The sequence below is a fragment of the Toxorhynchites rutilus genome, chromosome 1 (genome assembly GCF_029784135.1).
Source record: "Toxorhynchites rutilus septentrionalis strain SRP chromosome 1, ASM2978413v1, whole genome shotgun sequence".
Taxonomy (NCBI): Eukaryota; Metazoa; Arthropoda; class Insecta; order Diptera; family Culicidae; genus Toxorhynchites; species Toxorhynchites rutilus.
In genome coordinates this window covers 183,889,527-183,906,909 of record NC_073744.1, presented here as the reverse complement: position 1 = coordinate 183,906,909, position 17,383 = coordinate 183,889,527, and the positions used below count along the sequence as shown (strand labels likewise).

Here is a 17,383-nt window from a genome sequence, read left to right as displayed (position 1 = left end):
GATACTACGCTTACAGGGGCTTTGAATCACAAAGTCTGCCATATCAGTTACTAAATTATGGTAAAAATGTTCCAATGTTCCTCCTCCGTGCCTGACTGTAGCCTGCAAATAACGTTCCTGTAATCCTTCATCATCCTTCCGCCACACTCTTTCGCGCCGCTTCTTGTTAGAAAGCTCAAATTTCGATTCGTCAGTCCAAAGTACTTTTTTTCCAAAAGTCTTTGGGTTTGTTAACATGTTTTCGGGCAAATTCCAACCGTTTCAGTTTTTTTTTCTTACTGATAAACGGACGGAAGTCGAAATTGCATGCTGATTTTCTTTCCACCCATTTTGATTTTGTTGAAAACTCTTTGTGTAGACAACAACAAACAACTTTTATGTGCCAACGTGAACAATATCGCACAGCCCTAGCTGTCATAAAACGTGGAAACAAAGGGTTACTCAAAGGTTTTGAATGATTTGAATATCTTTTTTGGGGGAGGGCTTTTATTTCTGTCATCGCATATTTGCACACTTCAAAGAATTCATGTAATGAAGTAAACAGAATTCATCAAAACTCATTAAATACACGAAAAAGTAATAGTTAATATACAATTCTATGAAATTACAGTAATAGTTTTTGATGAAATAGTCCAGAAATTGAGAAAAGTTTTTATGTATGCAAGGTGGGCTTTGTTATGCCTATCACTTTAGTTCCATACATCGTTCTAATATTAACAATTACCAGTATTTCGTGCTACATCTTCATGTGAATAAAATTCTCTGTAGGATCCAAATATGCCTTTGATACTAGTGTATCCGGAATAGTGTTTTATTACTTAGCGTTTTCTGATAGATGAATATAAGAAACCATTGAAACACTTCTCATTTAATTACTATTATCTGTTTACTGCACTGCGGTGATCGTAGATAAGTAATCTCGGTTTTTATGTTGTCACTGATTAAATTTCTGCATTTGAAACATCAAAGTGATTCTGTAAGGGTGCTAGATCAGAATACAGGCCACGTTTTTATGACATAAAGTAAACGTTAGTAACTATCTCCACTATGCACGAGTTCTGATGATTTGCATACAAATCTAATAGAAAGTTCTCTAAGATTGGTTTTGTATGCTATAACAGTTCGGCTTCAAACTTCATAAAGTTGACGCCATTCTTGCAAAAATCTACTTGACTATCACAAAGCACCATCTTTCATTGGATAAGTGTCAAAATTTGACAGCATTGGGTCGATTGGTTCGTGTGTTACAGCATTGGGAGTAAAGCAACTTTTGTTATTGTGAAAAAAATCACAAATCAATGAAAACGATGACAAAATTGCATGAACTGGGCTTCACATTGCTTCCGCATCCACCGTTTTCTCCAGATCTGGCCCCAGCGACTATTTTCTGTTCGCAGTTGGTGTCAACAGCAAGGCGTATGTGGACGAAGAGTGACCGGGAACTGCATCACTGATGATTGATGCGTGGACGTGATTATTCTATAATGAGACACAAAGACGGTCAATTAAGAGTCCTGAGATTTACTACGATGTAGATAACTTTGGACGTCTGTCGGTTAATTCTACAATTGTTTCGTAAGTGTATTGATACCAACTAAATAAATGGAGTAATTATATCAGGAAATGTGATTTTAAATGATAGCAAGGAATCTATATATATATAAATGGATTTCTGTCTGTCTGTCTGTCTGTCTGTCTGATTCTTATGGACGCGAAAACTACTGAACCGATCGACATGAAAATTGGTATGTAGGAGTTTTTGGGACTGGGGAAGGTTTTCGTGATAGTTTGAGACCCCTCCCCCCTCTCTGAGAGGGGGCTGCCATACAAATGAAACACAAATTTCTGCATTGCTCGAGAATTAATCAAGCAAATGTAACCAAATTAGACATATGGAGGTTTTAGGGTGCAACGAATGTTTCTATGGTAATTAGACACTCCACCCCTCTCTCTAAGGGTGGGGGGGCGTGCTGCCATGCAAATGAAACACAAATTTCTGCATTACTCGAGAATTAATCAAGCAAATGAAACCAAATTTGGCATGTGGAGGTTTTAGGGTGCAATAAATGTTTCTATGATGGTTAGACACTCCACTCCCCTTACTAAGGGGGGGGGGGGGGGTCTGCCATACAAATGAAACACAAATTTCTGCATTACTAGAGAATTAATCAAGAAAATTAAACCAAATTAGGCATATGGGGGTTTCAGGGTGCAATAAATGTTTCTATGGTGGTTAGACACACCACCCCCCTCTCTAAGGGGGGGCTGCCATACAAATGAAAGACTAATTTCTGAAATATATTACACATATTTCAACCAAAAATATCCCAAACAAACATGACAATTGAAAATTGGAAAACTCTGAAGGAAAAAGGGAAAATTCGGAAAATTAAATTCCCATATGTTCTACAATTACATAGTGACAAGCGTTGTTAGTCCATTTGATGTTTGCGCTAACGTGATATCTTTATCTTCTTCTATTTATACCAATAAAAATGGATTGCCGAATATGTTGATAGGAGCAAAATTCGAGGAAGGAATTGTCCGATTTAGGGCTGCCTTTATTCTATCATATTTTCTGTATCAAACATTTATTCCATGTAACGGAGAAACATGATATTTGCAAGTGGTTGAAAAATCTTGAACGAGAATTGTGTCTGAAAATAATATGATATATGATATAATGACGAGTTTTGGTAGAAGTACTAGGAATTTTAAAGTAAAAGGTAAATTCAACAGAATTGATTGGAAGTTCTACCAATGAACAGTTCTGCTTTTGACACATGAACTTGCGCTTAGTAAAAAAAACGTGAATGTGTGAATGTATTGAAAACAAAAAACAATTTTTGGGTGGGACGAAGTTTGCCGGGTCAGCTAGTCATTAATAAATGTACAGTGTTTCATTCAGATTATGCATCCAATACATTGATCGAACCGCAAATTCAGCCAAATATCAAATATTCCCAGAGTGAATCCATTCATCGAAATAAAACTGCAACCCATCTACAAATTGCAGCTGCGTCAATTTGCATCCTTCATGCATGAACACCGCTTCTAGTGTAGATAATAAATTAAACAAACATCGCCAAATCGATCAGTGGAAGGTTTACCGCACTTTTTTTTACTTTGAGAGATTGTCATTAGTTTTGCCACGTCTCTCGCTGAAAAACTGTTTTTTTTACTTTAGAACCCAATGTTGCCTGCCTTCCCCGCAGTGAATCCGATGGCAAGCTGACACAGAAAACCCATGCGCCTCGATCGTGATGCAAAGCAGTGGCAGCAAATAATTGGTCATGGTGTGCTTCATGCAAATATCGGAATAAGTGTGAAATTGCACACGACGGCTTGATGGCATTATAAGTCGCGACAAGCTATTTTATTCCAGTATGTGTGTTTATCTGCGCAATGCGCTCACCCCTGTTCCCCGCCAGGGAAACATTTATTGAGATGTTAACAAGGTGTTCAACCCTTTCTCTGGGTGCGTTTTTTTTGTTCCCTCGCATTGTCCATGCATATTATTTGTCATTAACGCTTGCCTAAGCCGTTAGGTTCTAATGGGAGAAAAAGTTCAGAAACCTACTGCCGTATAGCAGTATGCAAAAAAGAGCCACCGGGACTGCACCATCCTAAAAATTCATGCATAATAAATTTCGACTGATAATACTTTGAGTAAATAAGCAAATCGGTTGTTCTTGTCTGGATAAAAAAACGTTTCTCTTTGATAATGACTTATGTACACATGAGCACAAAAAAGGGATTGAGATGTAAATTTGAAACCTTCTTGGAAAAGTGTTAGAGCGGTGAAAATTGATAAATTGAGCGACGTTCATTCATGTGTCTTCGCTCGATGTTAACATGGCGAACGAACGCAGATTTCGTGAGACAACAGCACATCAACACATTTCATCTCAATCACTCGTAAAATATGCTCCCAATTTTACGCCAATAGTGCAGTTCCGATCCAACCCAAACGGATCTAGTGCAGAGCGGAAATCCTTTAGCAACAAAATCAAACACAATTTATGGGCCCAATCGAATGGATTTCAATTTTCTCAGCTATTCGAGGCTCTTTTCGGTGTTGGTGACTTTTCGAAAAAAAAATTTTTGGTATCTTCTTTTTTCCAAAAAAGGGGTGACGTCGGCGCCCTCACCCTTTTTTGCGATTCAACTTTCCGGACGGTTTATCGGGTAGAACCAATTGCCAATACCGGGACTAATTTTTATTGCCTCACACGTTTTATTTGATCCGTTGGGTAGTCGTCGGTTGTCTCAAGGCGGGCTCAATTTCCCCGGTCGGGAAAAAATGAAGACAATTAGTTTGGAAATTTAATGCTCGATTAGGAGTTGACTGGTAGCAACGGAGGTTTGAAACAACATACTTGATGGGAAAATACAAACGACGATATTTCTGTGTCTATGTCATTTCTTGTAGCATACCTTATTCTTTTGTTTCAAATGACAAACATTTCACGACATAGATGTATTAAAAAGTCTAAAATTGAACCATCCTTCTCAATCTACTCCCAACAACAAAGCACAATTCATGCAATCTGAACTACAACCTCAATCTAGGTTTTTTTTCCTGAAGTTTTAGATATCAGTGAACCTCTTAACCCTCCTGTACTCGCGTAAATCATAACTCGTATACTCGCGCACGGTGTCACAGACCGAAAGTTGAACTTCTCTGTAATGTTTCTATTGTGTATTTTTCAGGCTTTATTTGCATTTATTTGAAGAAAAGGGTATAATTGGATGAAAAATATGTTTTCTTCCTTTCTATTCATTTTTAATAGTCATTTAATTCAGCCTCCTCAAAACAGAGTAATTTTTGATACTCCAATACAAATAACGAAATTGGACTTTTGACGTAGGATTACGACTTTCGGGAACATATTGGGGTACAAATTAATAATCGAAAATCGAGCACATCGTGAAAATTGTCCAATTTCAAACGCTTATTGCTCAGTCATTTCATGATGGATTGATGAATTTTTTGCGTTAATCGATTTCGGCACTCCACAACAATTTTTTATATTAAAGAAAATAATATATGTTATAAAACTAACTATCGAATAATTGAAAAATCTCAACCCCTATTGTTCAGTCCGAGAAGCGCACTGAAAAGTATTCGTTTCGTAAGCCACGCCCACTTTAGTTTCGTCACAATGCACTTACCCAAATGAGGGTATATAAGAAGCTGCACCAACAGCGAAAATTATTCAGTTTGATCTCGACCGTGTGACAAGCAACAAGGAAAGGTGAACATTAACGGAATAAATAGCAGCAGAATTGAACCAGCGGCATTAGGATGTCAGCAGTAGTGGCAGAGCAAGAAAAATAACAAACAGCATTGCATCAGATCCAGTGTCACGTCAGCAGCAGTGGCAGAGGAAGAAAAGATACGAAGAAGCAGCATTGCATCAGCGGCTGTACTGCGTCAGCAGCAGAGGGAGGAATATAACATCAGCAGCAGCAGCGAGTGAATTTTAGTGTATTTAAACATTCAGTGAATAATTATAATGAAAGCAGTGTAAATAAAGCATAACCCATGTCTCCATCTCGCACTACTCAAACCCAAAATCCATCAAGGTTAAGAAGAGTTTATTCAAGCATTTCCGAAAGAGTAAAAAATGCTCTTTTCAGAGCATGTAGAGAGTTTTCCATGCACGGAGCGGAGCCATTGGGGCTCCCACCCGTAGATTAAGGCGTGAGGAACACGAGGGTTCCTTCCATGCACCCGTTGTGTCCAAGAGTGGAACAACGCTTCCTACATACAGTCCACCCCTAGTTCCCAGCAGACGGAACACCTATCCTAACGGCAATACTCACTTCTGATTGGTCAAAATTGACGACATATGGGGCGGGTCCCTAACGGTGGGTTTAGACTAGTGATATATTCATGTGAAGAAATATGATGAGATTTATAGAAATCGCATCAACCGTTTAGACTAGCGTGAACTTCTATAATGAATATATTCATATTTTAGGTGAATTTATTCACCTGAAGTAGAACTGCATCCAACTTTAGTGATTTCTCACCAGTGAGAAATTCTCAAGCGTTTACATATGCTGAATTTATTCAAGTTATATATACCTCGAATAAGTGTATCATATTTATTCTCACCCGTTTACACCTATTTCACGTGAATAAATCCATCTATAGCTATAGATCTCCCTAATGTAAACCCGCCATAACAGAGACATCTAAACCGAACTACCTGGGGGAAATCGGCATTGGAAATACATAAAAGTAGGGGGAACTTTTGTTCCTACCGAGATGTGTTCCCTAACAGAGACATAAAATCCAAGGTGCCCAAGGGAAATTGGCACTGCAAATATATGCAATATATGCATTTTTATATTGCAAGAATGGTGAGTGATACGATCAATTCAAGCAAATAAAATTTAAATTTGGAACGTTAATGTTGGTTGCTTCGTGAAATTTCGTATCAATGACCGATCGTGTATTGTTAAAAATTTAGCACAAGTGTAAATTTTCATAAATAAAAACCAAGGTGTGTTCCCGCTCGAGAGCGGGTCGTTCGGTTTAAGCTGTCTGTTTTGTTGTATTCATTTTCACATAAGGAAAGGCGAGAAAAAGTGAAGGCGAGGAAAAGTGAAGAAATATTAGAAAAAGTGATTTACCATATGCTGTACATATAGTATTAGGTGCTGTTAGTCCAATTAAAATTCGCATTGGGTTGAATAAACACTCAGAAAGTAAAAGTTATAAAAGAAAATTACCTTGTCCATTTCAATTATGTTTTCTCTATATTTAAGTAACATGTTTTTACTGAAGAAAAATTGATAATTGTGTTCGGTATTAGTAATTATGTTATATAACATTGGTGAGTTTTTATTCTTTATTTCATCCATACATAATATAGGAGACTTCTCGTCTTGAATCTCAGAGTGCGGTTTTCACTATATCTCGTTCCATCTTGGTATCTTTTATCTGATACACACCATCCAACAACTGTCCTTCTGTCATCATCACTCGGTAAACACTGGTGGAGTGAACAAACAATATTCAACAACCAAACAAAACGGCCCTTTACAGGGTCAGAGTTTTACGATGTAATTCTTCAAACATATACAAAATCAACAGATAGCCTAACGGAATCCTACGACAACTATGCGGTCGTGTCTCGGATACAACACTTCTGTGACTTTTTTTTCTGTTATTAATTAAAAGTAAGCAACTGAATATAATTCATGAAAATATAAAGAGCTAGTGTTGCGTACACTCTGTAAGTGACGCCGCACACAACCACACGGCACGTTGATTTCCGACCTACCAAGGCTAAGGTGGCTGCCATTGGCAGTAGAGGTGTGCAAATCAGCTCATCATGATGAACAGCTCTGATCATATCAGCTCATCTAAATGAGCTGTTCTTTATGAACAGCTCTTCAGCTCAGTTGTCAGTGCCCACTTTCAATTTAGGTCCCAAACTCGATAGCCACGAAGCCAGTTTGAAAATGTTAAAATTCAAATGAAATTTTTCACACCATATTATTAATTACTTGAAACACGTATTCCAGACTATTATTTACAACAGACTCGGCGAGTACAACATTTCCGACATTTTTACTGAGGCTTTACATTACAATAGAAAGTTTTCTTCAAAAAAAAAAATCTTATGAGATTTTTGCACCGCCTGCAAACAAAGTGTTTTTCATTGAAATAGAATACTCATTTGATACACAGAAGTTAATTTTCATTAATAATTTGAATTTTAAAAACGTGTTCATTCTGCCTGAGAGCCAATTATTATTTTTGGCGCCCCCTAAACTGGTAAACAAAGCTCAATGCCGTCAACGCGAATATAACAGTTGAAAAGACGAGGGACAAATGAAACTAAACTGATGTCTTAACACGAAGAGCGAGAGACGGTCAGTTCATTTGAATCTTACAGCTCACACACTCTCTTCAATTCTACAGCTCTTTTCTCTCCTTCATCATCATCAAAGTGAGCAAAGAAGAGCTGTTTGATTTTTTTTGCGAACTGTTCCGCGTCAACTCACTTCAAAGAGTCGATTCTTCGGAACAGCTCATGAGCGGATGGCACATCTCTAATTGGCAGTGACAGATGAGAAACAAAAACAAAAAACAACATTCCATCACCAGAAAGTAAAACGTGGATTGGTAAAAAAGGCTAGCTGATTAATTCGTTAAAATTCTACCTAAAATTTATTTTATTGTTATTAAAAATAGTTTGATTTAAAACTTAATTCTATTGTGCTAAAACCGAATGCTAAAAAGGGTAAGAAAAAGCGTTAAAACCTTAAAATTAGCTAAAACAAATTGTAAAAATTATAGGTTAGCGCTACAGGAACCTATCAAACATAATAAATCGCACGACAGATAGGAAACGTACAAACGTAAGTTTCAAATGAAATTGTAAAACCATTATCCAAAACTGTTATTATTATAGGAAAATTTTAATCTCTCTCTCTCTCTCGCTGTGAAATAAAGAGGATTGAATTTCGGAAAAAGTGTTTCCATCGTTGCATTTTCAACACTTTAAAATTTTCGTTTTATCAAACGATCTACGATGCCAAGAGGGAATCTTCGACAGCGTCAAACGCCAGAGGAAAGCTCTATGCAAACGTGCCTGCTTTGCAATCATTCGGACAACGATGAGATGGTGTGCTGCGATAGATGTGCCTGCTGGTTTCACTTCGTCTGCGTCGGAGTCAACGAGGACGTGGCCAATCGTTCTTGGAGCTGCCCGGATTGCTCGCCAGCTGAAGATCCGGTTCCACAATTGCCACAATCATCGACCCAACCAGGAAATGCAAGGGAACCATCCAATCTTCCGGCACAACCATCACCGCAATTGCCGATTCTGCCACCGCCGGGACTGTCATCCGTGCCTCCTCGTCAAATTCCAACCCCTCGTCCTCGCACGTCAAGATTAGGTAGTGTAACACCACCGACACCACTGCCTCGCACTCCACGTCCATTGGATCAGCTTCTTCCGGTTGTTGAGGTCCAGGAAGAACGGGCAACTAATCATGTCGCGCACATCGAAGCTGATCTGCTTAATGAATTGTCGGCAGACCTTCGCATTCAGCTTTTGGAGGAACAAGAAGCAATCGAACAGCGATATTTACTGCGTAGGTTTCAGTTATTGTTGGGTTCGTCACATAACATTAATTCATCGAATCCTCGAGCACCTGTTAGGATCAATCGTATCGCTGGTCCCGTTCCTGTAAGTCATTCTTCGCCAATGAATGCGAATCAACCGTCTTTACTTACAACCACTCAAAATCGAATTGAATCACCATTTGTCCCGATTTCTCACGCTCAACGAACGGAACATACTCTGACTTTTCCCGTCGTTGAAAATCGATCGAATTTCGTAGAATTCCGTCCACCTCGATCTTTAAGGGGTCCTATTGCTTCGACGCTGGTTCCACCTCAGACAAATCCACCTACGTTCCAACGTTCCAACGATAATCAGCGTATGCGATCTTCTGCTTTCGCACCGTTTGTTAGTAACGCTCCAACCGGTCTGGAATATCACCCGTCGGTCTTTCATGATGATCCTACTGCAGTAGGGGGTACGGTATTGCTCAACAGAAGTCAGATCGCTGCTCGTCATGCAGTATCGAAGGAGTTACCAGTGTTTACTGGCGAACCGGAAGAGTGGCCCTTTTTTTTGCGTCTTTTGAAAACACAACGCACCTTTGCGGATTCACAGCAGAGGAAAATATGGTTCGGCTTTAAAAGTGCCTAAGAGGGAAAGCGCTGGAAGCGGTAAAGTGTCAACTGTTGCACCCTAGCAATCTGGAACAAGTTCTGGCTACACTGAAGATGCTCTTCGGCCGTCCAGAAATCATTGTACATTCGTTAATACAGAAAGTAAATAATCTGCCAGCCCCTAAAGCAGATCGTCTCGGAACGCTCGTTGATTTCGCTCTTGCTGTACGTAACATGGTAGCTACAGTTCAGGCTTGTGAATTAGAGGAACATTTGTGTAACCTCACTCTTCTGCACAGTTTAACCGAGCGACTTCCTCCAATGATTCGATTGAATTGGGCGACTCACCGACAGTCTCTCCGGTCCGTGACATTGGTTGAGTTTAGCGATTGGCTATACAAGTTAGCGGAAGCAGCTAGCGCCGTAACAATGCCACAGTTTTCATGTGTCGCTGACAATAAATATCGTCGTACCCGAAAAGAAGATGGATTCTTGAACACCCACGCTGGAGCGCAGAAAGTGGAGCAGTTTGGTTCAAGCAATAGTTGTGTCGTTTGCAAGGGAAGTTGTGTTGCAGTAGAGAAGTGTAAGCAATTTGTTTCATACAGTCTTTCCGCGCGTTGGGACGCACTACGGGAGCATAAACTATGTCGTAGTTGCTTAACAAACCATCGAGGCCCGTGCAAATCCGCAAAACCGTGTGGCAAGAACGGTTGTGAATACAAGCATAACCGACTACTGCACAATGACGCAAAGGATAAGCAAGATACGCCAATGGCTAGTTCGAGCAACCACACCAACGGTCAAAGGCCAGCGGCTCATGATATTGAGTCGTGTAACATGCATCGGGGAGGAAGCAATTCTGTACTGTTTCAGTACATTCCCATTATTCTTTATAACCAAGGAATCGAGATTCGTACGTACGCGTTTTTGGACAGTGGATCGTCTCTGACGTTGATGGAGGAAGGTCTAGCGAAACAGTTACACCTGAGCGGAGAGAAGCATCCATTGTGTCTGCGGTGGACTGCTGATACTTGCCGCTATGAGATGGACGCCACTAAATGTTCTTTGAACGTATCCGGCACGCTAGACGGAAGTAGTCAACACAACTTGATGGAGGTCTACACGGTGAAAGATTTGAAGCTACCTTCTCAATCGTTATCAGCTGGAAAACTGTCCGCCAAGTACGCGCACCTAAAAGGGCTGCCGATAGAATCTTACAACAACGTTCAACCGAAGCTACTGATAGGTGTGAGTAACGCTAGAGTGATGCAAGCCCTGGACAGCCGTGAGGGAATGTTAGATGAACCCGTTGCAGTTGAAACGCGTCTTGGCTGGACGGTTTATGGTACGATGATGAACAGTTTTCTATCAAGTGTCGTTCCACACAGTTTCCACATCTGTTCTCACTCTCGCGGAGCGGACGAAAACCTTCATGAGGCAGTGAAGAACTACTTCACTCTCGACAGTTTAGGAATTGGATCTCCACAAAACCAGCTTCTCTCCAAAGAAGACGAACGGGCCCTAGCAAAGTTGCATAAAGTTACCACATTCCAAGATGGACGGTACCAAGTGGGACTTCATTGGAAATACGATGACATACGACTGCCTAATAATCGAACCATGGCGCTCAGGCGTCACCATTGTCTGATCAAGAGGATGGAACGCGAACCCATGTTGGCTGAAACGGTACGGACGAAAATGGAAGATTATGAAAAAAAGGGATATATACGCAAATTGACAACGAAGGAGAATCGAGAAACCGGCAATCGTACGTGGTACTTACCGATTTTCCCGGTCTTTAACCCCAACAAGCCGGGTAAAGTCCGGATAGTCTTTGATGCTGCCGCATCCTTCGGAGGTGTCTCGTTAAATTCCGTGTTGATGAAAGGCCCGGATCAGCTGAACGCTCTTCCACCAGTATTATACAAATTTCGTGAGCGGTTGATAGGCCTTGGAGGTGACATCGCTGAGATGTTTCACCAGTTGCGGATGAACCCTGAAGACGCAGACAGCCAGCGGATTTTATGGTGTGCTAATGCTCAAACAACGGAGCCATGCGACTACGTCATGCAGGTGGTAACCTTTGGGGCTACCTGCTCCCCGAGTACAGCACTTCACGTTCTGAAAGAGAACGCGTCCCGATTTGAAATACAATATCCTGTGGCGGTTGAGGCTATCTTTCGTCGCCACTATGTCGACGATATGTTGACAAGCGTTAACACTGATGAGGAGGCGATCAAATTGGCCAACGATGTCCAACACATACACAACCAGGGAGGATTTCTAATGCGAAACTGGGTTTCGAACTCGCCTGTGGTACTAGAAGCCCCCGGAGTAAGTCCAAAGCATGAGAAATCACTAGAGATGAACGCTGAGCTCGCTATGGAAAAAGTCCTTGGTATGTGGTGGAGTACGACTACTGATGTCTTCCGCTACAAGCTCTGTACGGATCGCAACCGGGAGCTATTATCTGGCTCCAAATACCCTACTAAGCGAGATGTGCTGCGAACTCTCATGGCTATCTATGATCCTTTAGGGCTTATCGCGCACTACCTGATGTATCTGAAGGTACTTCTTCAGGAAATCTGGAGAGCCAAAACTGGATGGGATGATACTATTGAACACAAACATCTGGAGAAATGGCTGCTCTGGTTGCGCATACTACCCGAGCTGGAAACTGTTGAGGTACCTCGTTGTTATTTTCGTCATGAAGCAGGTATCGACAATGCTACCGTGGAACTTCACACCTTTGTGGACGCCAGTGAGAATGGTTTCGCTGCTGTGTCATTTTTCCGCTTCGAGGTAGACGGCCACATCGAGTGTTCTCTCATCGGGAGCAAAACAAGGGTAGCACCTATAAAATTTGTTTCCATCCCTCGTCTCGAACTGCAAGCAGCTGTTGTCGGCGCGCGTTTGGCCCAAAGTATTGTTGAAGGACACTCTATCAAAATCGACCGCCGCTACTTCTGGACAGATGCACGAGACGTTATATGTTGGCTGCAATCTGACCATCGTCGCTATTCTCAGTTCGTAGCTTTCCGCGTCGGCGAAATATTGGAAACAACAAACGTTAACGAGTGGAGGTGGCTGGGTACCAAGTACAACGTTGCCGACGACGGCACAAAATGGAAATTTAGGCCGGATCTCAGACCTACAAGCCGTTGGTTCATCGGTCCTCCATTCCTGTGGAAGCCGAAGAGTGAATGGCCGGTTTCAACTCTATGCGGAGAAGTAACATCCACGGAGATCCGAGCCAGTCTACTGCACCATACCGAAGCTAAAAACGAGGCCGTTCTACAACCGGATAACTACTCTTCTTGGCAGCGGTTGAGACGTGTGATCGCCTTTGTTCAACGCTTCGTCGGAAACATCAAAAGAAAACAAAATAGTCAACCTGTGAATTTGGGGCCCCTAGAACACGAAGAACTTTCTGCCGCAGAGATGTTTCTATTTCGGCAAGCCCAGAGAGATGACTACGGCGAAGAACTGGCGGCTATATCAGTAGGGAACCGTCAGCTCAACAAGAAGAGCCGCTTATACAAGCAGAGCCCTTTCATTGATGACTGTGGCGTAATGCGAATCCACAGCCGTCTAGGAGAGTGTGATTTTTTGGACGAAAGCGATTCCCATCCCATCATTCTCCCTCGGGATCACCCAATTACCCGTCTCGTGGTAGCCAATGTACATCAGCGTTATCATCATCAGTGCCACGAAACTTGTGTGAACGAGATGCGGAAAGCATTTTACATTCCACGAGTGCGTAGAGTCTGTAACCATGTTCGCCGAAGTTGCCAGATGTGTAAAATATTCACTGCAAGACCAATGCCACCGTCGATGGGTCCACTTCCGAAAGCACGAGTAGCGGCCTTCGTACGACCATTTTCGTACGTTGGCGTGGATTTTTTTGGTCCGTTTCTCGTCCTCGTTGGTCGTCACCACGAGAAGCGCTGGGGTATGATTGTCACATGCCTAACCGTTCGGGCAATACATATCGAATTAGCAGCATCATTGACTACAAGCTCCTGCATCATGGCTTTAAGGAACTGCTTCGCGCGTCGTGGAACACCTGTCGAAATTAGAAGTGACTGCGGAACCAATTTTGTCGGCGCAGATAAAGAACTTAAGGCTGCTGTGGCGAATCTGGACCGGGACAAGCTAGTGACTGAATTCACCACTCCAACAACTTCATGGATTTTCAACCCTCCCGCCTCACCTCACATGGGTGGGTGCTGGGAACGTCTTATCCAGTCAATAAAGAAGATCCTTGTCGTCGTTAAACCTCAGCGAGTAACTACAGAGGAAGTCTTGCGAAGCTACCTTATTCAGGTGGAAAACATCGTTAATAGCCAACCTCTGACTCACATTCCTGTGGATAGTTGTTCTTCACCAGCTCTCACCCCGAACCACTTCCTAGTGGGTTCGTCAAACGGATCCAAACCTCTCGTCCCATACCAGGACTGTCCTCTAGCACTTCAGAGGTCTTGGAAGGCATCAGACGCTTTAGCTAATCGTTTCTGGCAACGATGGATTACAGAGTATTTGCCCACGATCACTCGTCGCACTAAATGGTTCAATCAAGTGAAGCCTATTGCGGTGGGCGACGTCGTCATTGTGGTAGATCCGGATCTGGCACGGAGTTGCTGGCCTAAAGGACGAGTGGTGTCAGTTACAACCTCCTCTGACGGTCAAGTTCGTTCTGCGGTAGTGCAGACCGCTTCAGGACTCTACAACAGACCCGCAGTTAAGTTAGCCGTGTTGGATGTAGGTGCAAACGACAGTAGATCGGACCAGGGTCCAACTACCGGGGGGGATTGTTGCGTACACCCTGTAAGTGACGCCGCACACAACCACACGGCACGTTGATTTCCGACCTACCAAGGTGAAGGTGGCTGCCATTGGCAGTGACAGATGAGAAACAAAAACAAAAAACAACATTCCATCACCAGAAAGTAAAACGTGGATTGGTAAAAAAGGCTAGCTGATTAATTCGTTAAAATTCTACCTAAAATTTATTTTATTGTTATTAAAAATAGTTTGATTTAAAACTTAATTCTATTGTGCTAAAACCGAATGCTAAAAAGGGTAAGAAAAAGCGTTAAAACCTTAAAATTAGCTAAAACAAATTGTAAAAATTATAGGTTAGCGCTACAGGAACCTATCCAACATAATAAATCGCACGACAGATAGGAAACGTACAAACGTAAGTTTCAAATGAAATTGTAAAACCATTATCCAAAACTGTTATTATTATAGGAAAATTTTAATCTCTCTCTCTCTCTCGCTGTGAAATAAAGAGGATTGAATTTCGGAAAAAGTGTTTCCATCGTTGCATTTTCAACAGCTAGAATATAACATAAAAAACCTATTAATCGCTGGGGTTCCATTGGTGTGAGAATTAGAACATACCATAACTGCATGCTCGAGACAAACATATTTCTTACATTTCATGCAGTTGTAGCGTATTTTGCTGGCCTTTTTTTTGAAAAGAAGAATGTATAACGATCTTCTAGATAGTTACCGAATGAGAAAGATTCTGAAATTTCCAGTTTTTATATTTCTAATATTCTTTGTTTCTGTGTTCTAGGTAAACTAAGAATCAATGCCTATTTTTCTGATGGGGCACAAAAATGTGATATAATAGAATTTCTAGGAACATCCTGCGACTTGTTTTCTTGTCGATATTGTTCAGCCCATACATTATAAAAAATATGCCCAAAAATGTAACTGTAAAAAATAACCAAAAGCCTCCGATTAGTTTACAGTTTACAATTGTTCCATAAGTGCATTCATTTCACAAGTGTGTATATGTATGATCATTGTATTTAGCTATTAACTGTACGAAAGTCAAACATTTGTATTTTCCTTTGCACGTATGGATATAACAATGAATACATGAGTCCGTTCAATTCGGTGACAAAAAGGACTAAAATCAAATAAAAATAGTCCGGTAATGAACGTATGCATTATATTCAACAAATATTCCACGCCATTAGCATTAATTTATACATTTCATTGAACAATATTCTAAAATAAAATAAAAGATCACTTGTCCAAAAATGTTACTCCTATACTCTCGCGTCGGAGTCTCAGACCGAAAGTGTTAAAAAAGTGACACACGTCCCCTGCAAAAAAAATCCACCCCCATTCGATATTAAAGTGTTCCAATATTAAAAGTTTTTTTCAAATTTTTCGTTATTCCAGTCAATACTACGTAAAAGTAGGAAATTAGTAGACAATTTGCCATTTATTTTTTAGGAAAACAAAGAATGTCTTTTGTTCCTAAATGGGTGCTTTTAGGGTATGACATAAAAAAATCCACTTCATAGTTTATTTAAAAAAGCTCGGCCCGAAGCTTCCTTCAATGCAGCAACATAGTTTTGGTTGTTCGTAAAGTCAAGTCAGTTTTGTTCACCTTGTTGTCCAAAATCGCCCATAAATTACCAATAAGATTCATGGTCACACCATTGGTTCGGTTCGCAAACTTAAGTCTTTTTGACGAAAGGCTACTTCTTTCATTTCTATATCGGGGTGTAAAATCAAAGTTCCGAAAACGAAAGCGTTACGCCGGAGACCGAGATTTAAAAAAATAGAATAAAAAGAATATATAAAAATATAGCGCCCTTGGTCCCGAGACTATACAAACAATCAAAAACGCATACAATAAAAAATAACGAGAACAGAATTCGAATTTTCTGCAGGCGTAATTTTTTTTTTTTAAATACTGATTTGCTTTAATTTGATATGTGGATCATCTGAATCGTACTAGTAGTTCAAAAGTTATTAATTTTTGAAAAAAGTCTTTTTTGGAGAAAAGAGGAAAAAGTTGATTTTTTGGACAACCCTAAAATGGAAATGCCAAACCCAAAAACTAAAAAAATACGGGTTCAATGTTTCGCGATAAAGAACAAAACTACCACTTTTCACGAAAATCTGAGAACTATTATATCAGTTTGGCATGGAATGCAACTTATTCTATTTAATCAATGCATCTTTCATTGTATAGAATGCTTTCACTGAGCGAGCGAGCAATGACATATCAACAACATTCCTAAATAAACTCTCAACGTCAACACATCATGCTGGCTGAAGTGTGATTGAATTTTGTATCTTCCACCCTTCTTTTATATAGTCCTCATTTTTCGATGCAAATGATAGAATAACTTATTCTAGAATTAGCTTACTCTCGAATTGTAAAGCATGTGCGACTGAAATCGACTTTTTGTATTTGTTACATTGTTCACTTGTTTTACTATTTCCACTATATACTCTGCCAATTTCTATAAGACCACCCTGATTATTTTTCGTTGCAACACAAACAGCTAGAATTTCAACAATATACATTCACACATTGTAGAATGCTTAAAAAAAGTATATTTAACATCAATTTCGTTTAAAAATAATTGTTTGTTTATTTATTGTGCTTAAATATGATAATTTCGACTGTCCAGTTTCTATAAGACCATTTCAAAATTCATAAATATTATCAATGAAAAACTCAAAACTATTGATTGATTTACATATCAATAATTGGCATACTATTTACCAAATTTTGCTGAACGGAATTTTCAATATTTTTCCATTTTTTCAAAATTGCGACCTCGAGTTTTTCAAACGTAGTGTACCGCTTTCCTTCAGCGTAGATTCTGCGTACAAGGATCCCCCTAAGATTTTCGA

At 40.4% G+C, this 17,383-nt stretch overlaps 1 protein-coding gene across 5 annotated transcripts; it reads left to right on the top strand.

The window, feature by feature from the left end:
• Positions 1-8,121: 8,121 nt before the first annotated feature.
• On the top strand, positions 8,122-15,688 carry LOC129762735 (uncharacterized). 5 transcript variants are annotated; one of them, XR_008740707.1, is made up of 4 exons: positions 8,126-8,264; positions 8,321-8,382; positions 8,436-14,909; positions 14,963-15,688. XR_008740707.1 is itself a non-coding variant. In XM_055761252.1 (3 exons), exon 3 carries the CDS (start codon positions 9,821-9,823, stop codon positions 14,570-14,572), a length of 4,752 nt encoding a protein of 1,583 aa, XP_055617227.1. In that variant the 5' UTR covers positions 8,126-8,264; positions 8,321-8,382; positions 8,477-9,820; the 3' UTR covers positions 14,573-15,688. The 5 variants fall into 5 exon arrangements, 3 of the variants coding, with proteins under 3 accessions (XP_055617228.1, XP_055617227.1, XP_055617226.1); XR_008740708.1 differs by lacking the exon at positions 14,963-15,688 and having other exon boundaries at positions 8,436-14,791; positions 14,848-14,868; XM_055761252.1 differs by having other exon boundaries at positions 8,477-15,688.
• Positions 15,689-17,383: the final 1,695 nt, after the last annotated feature.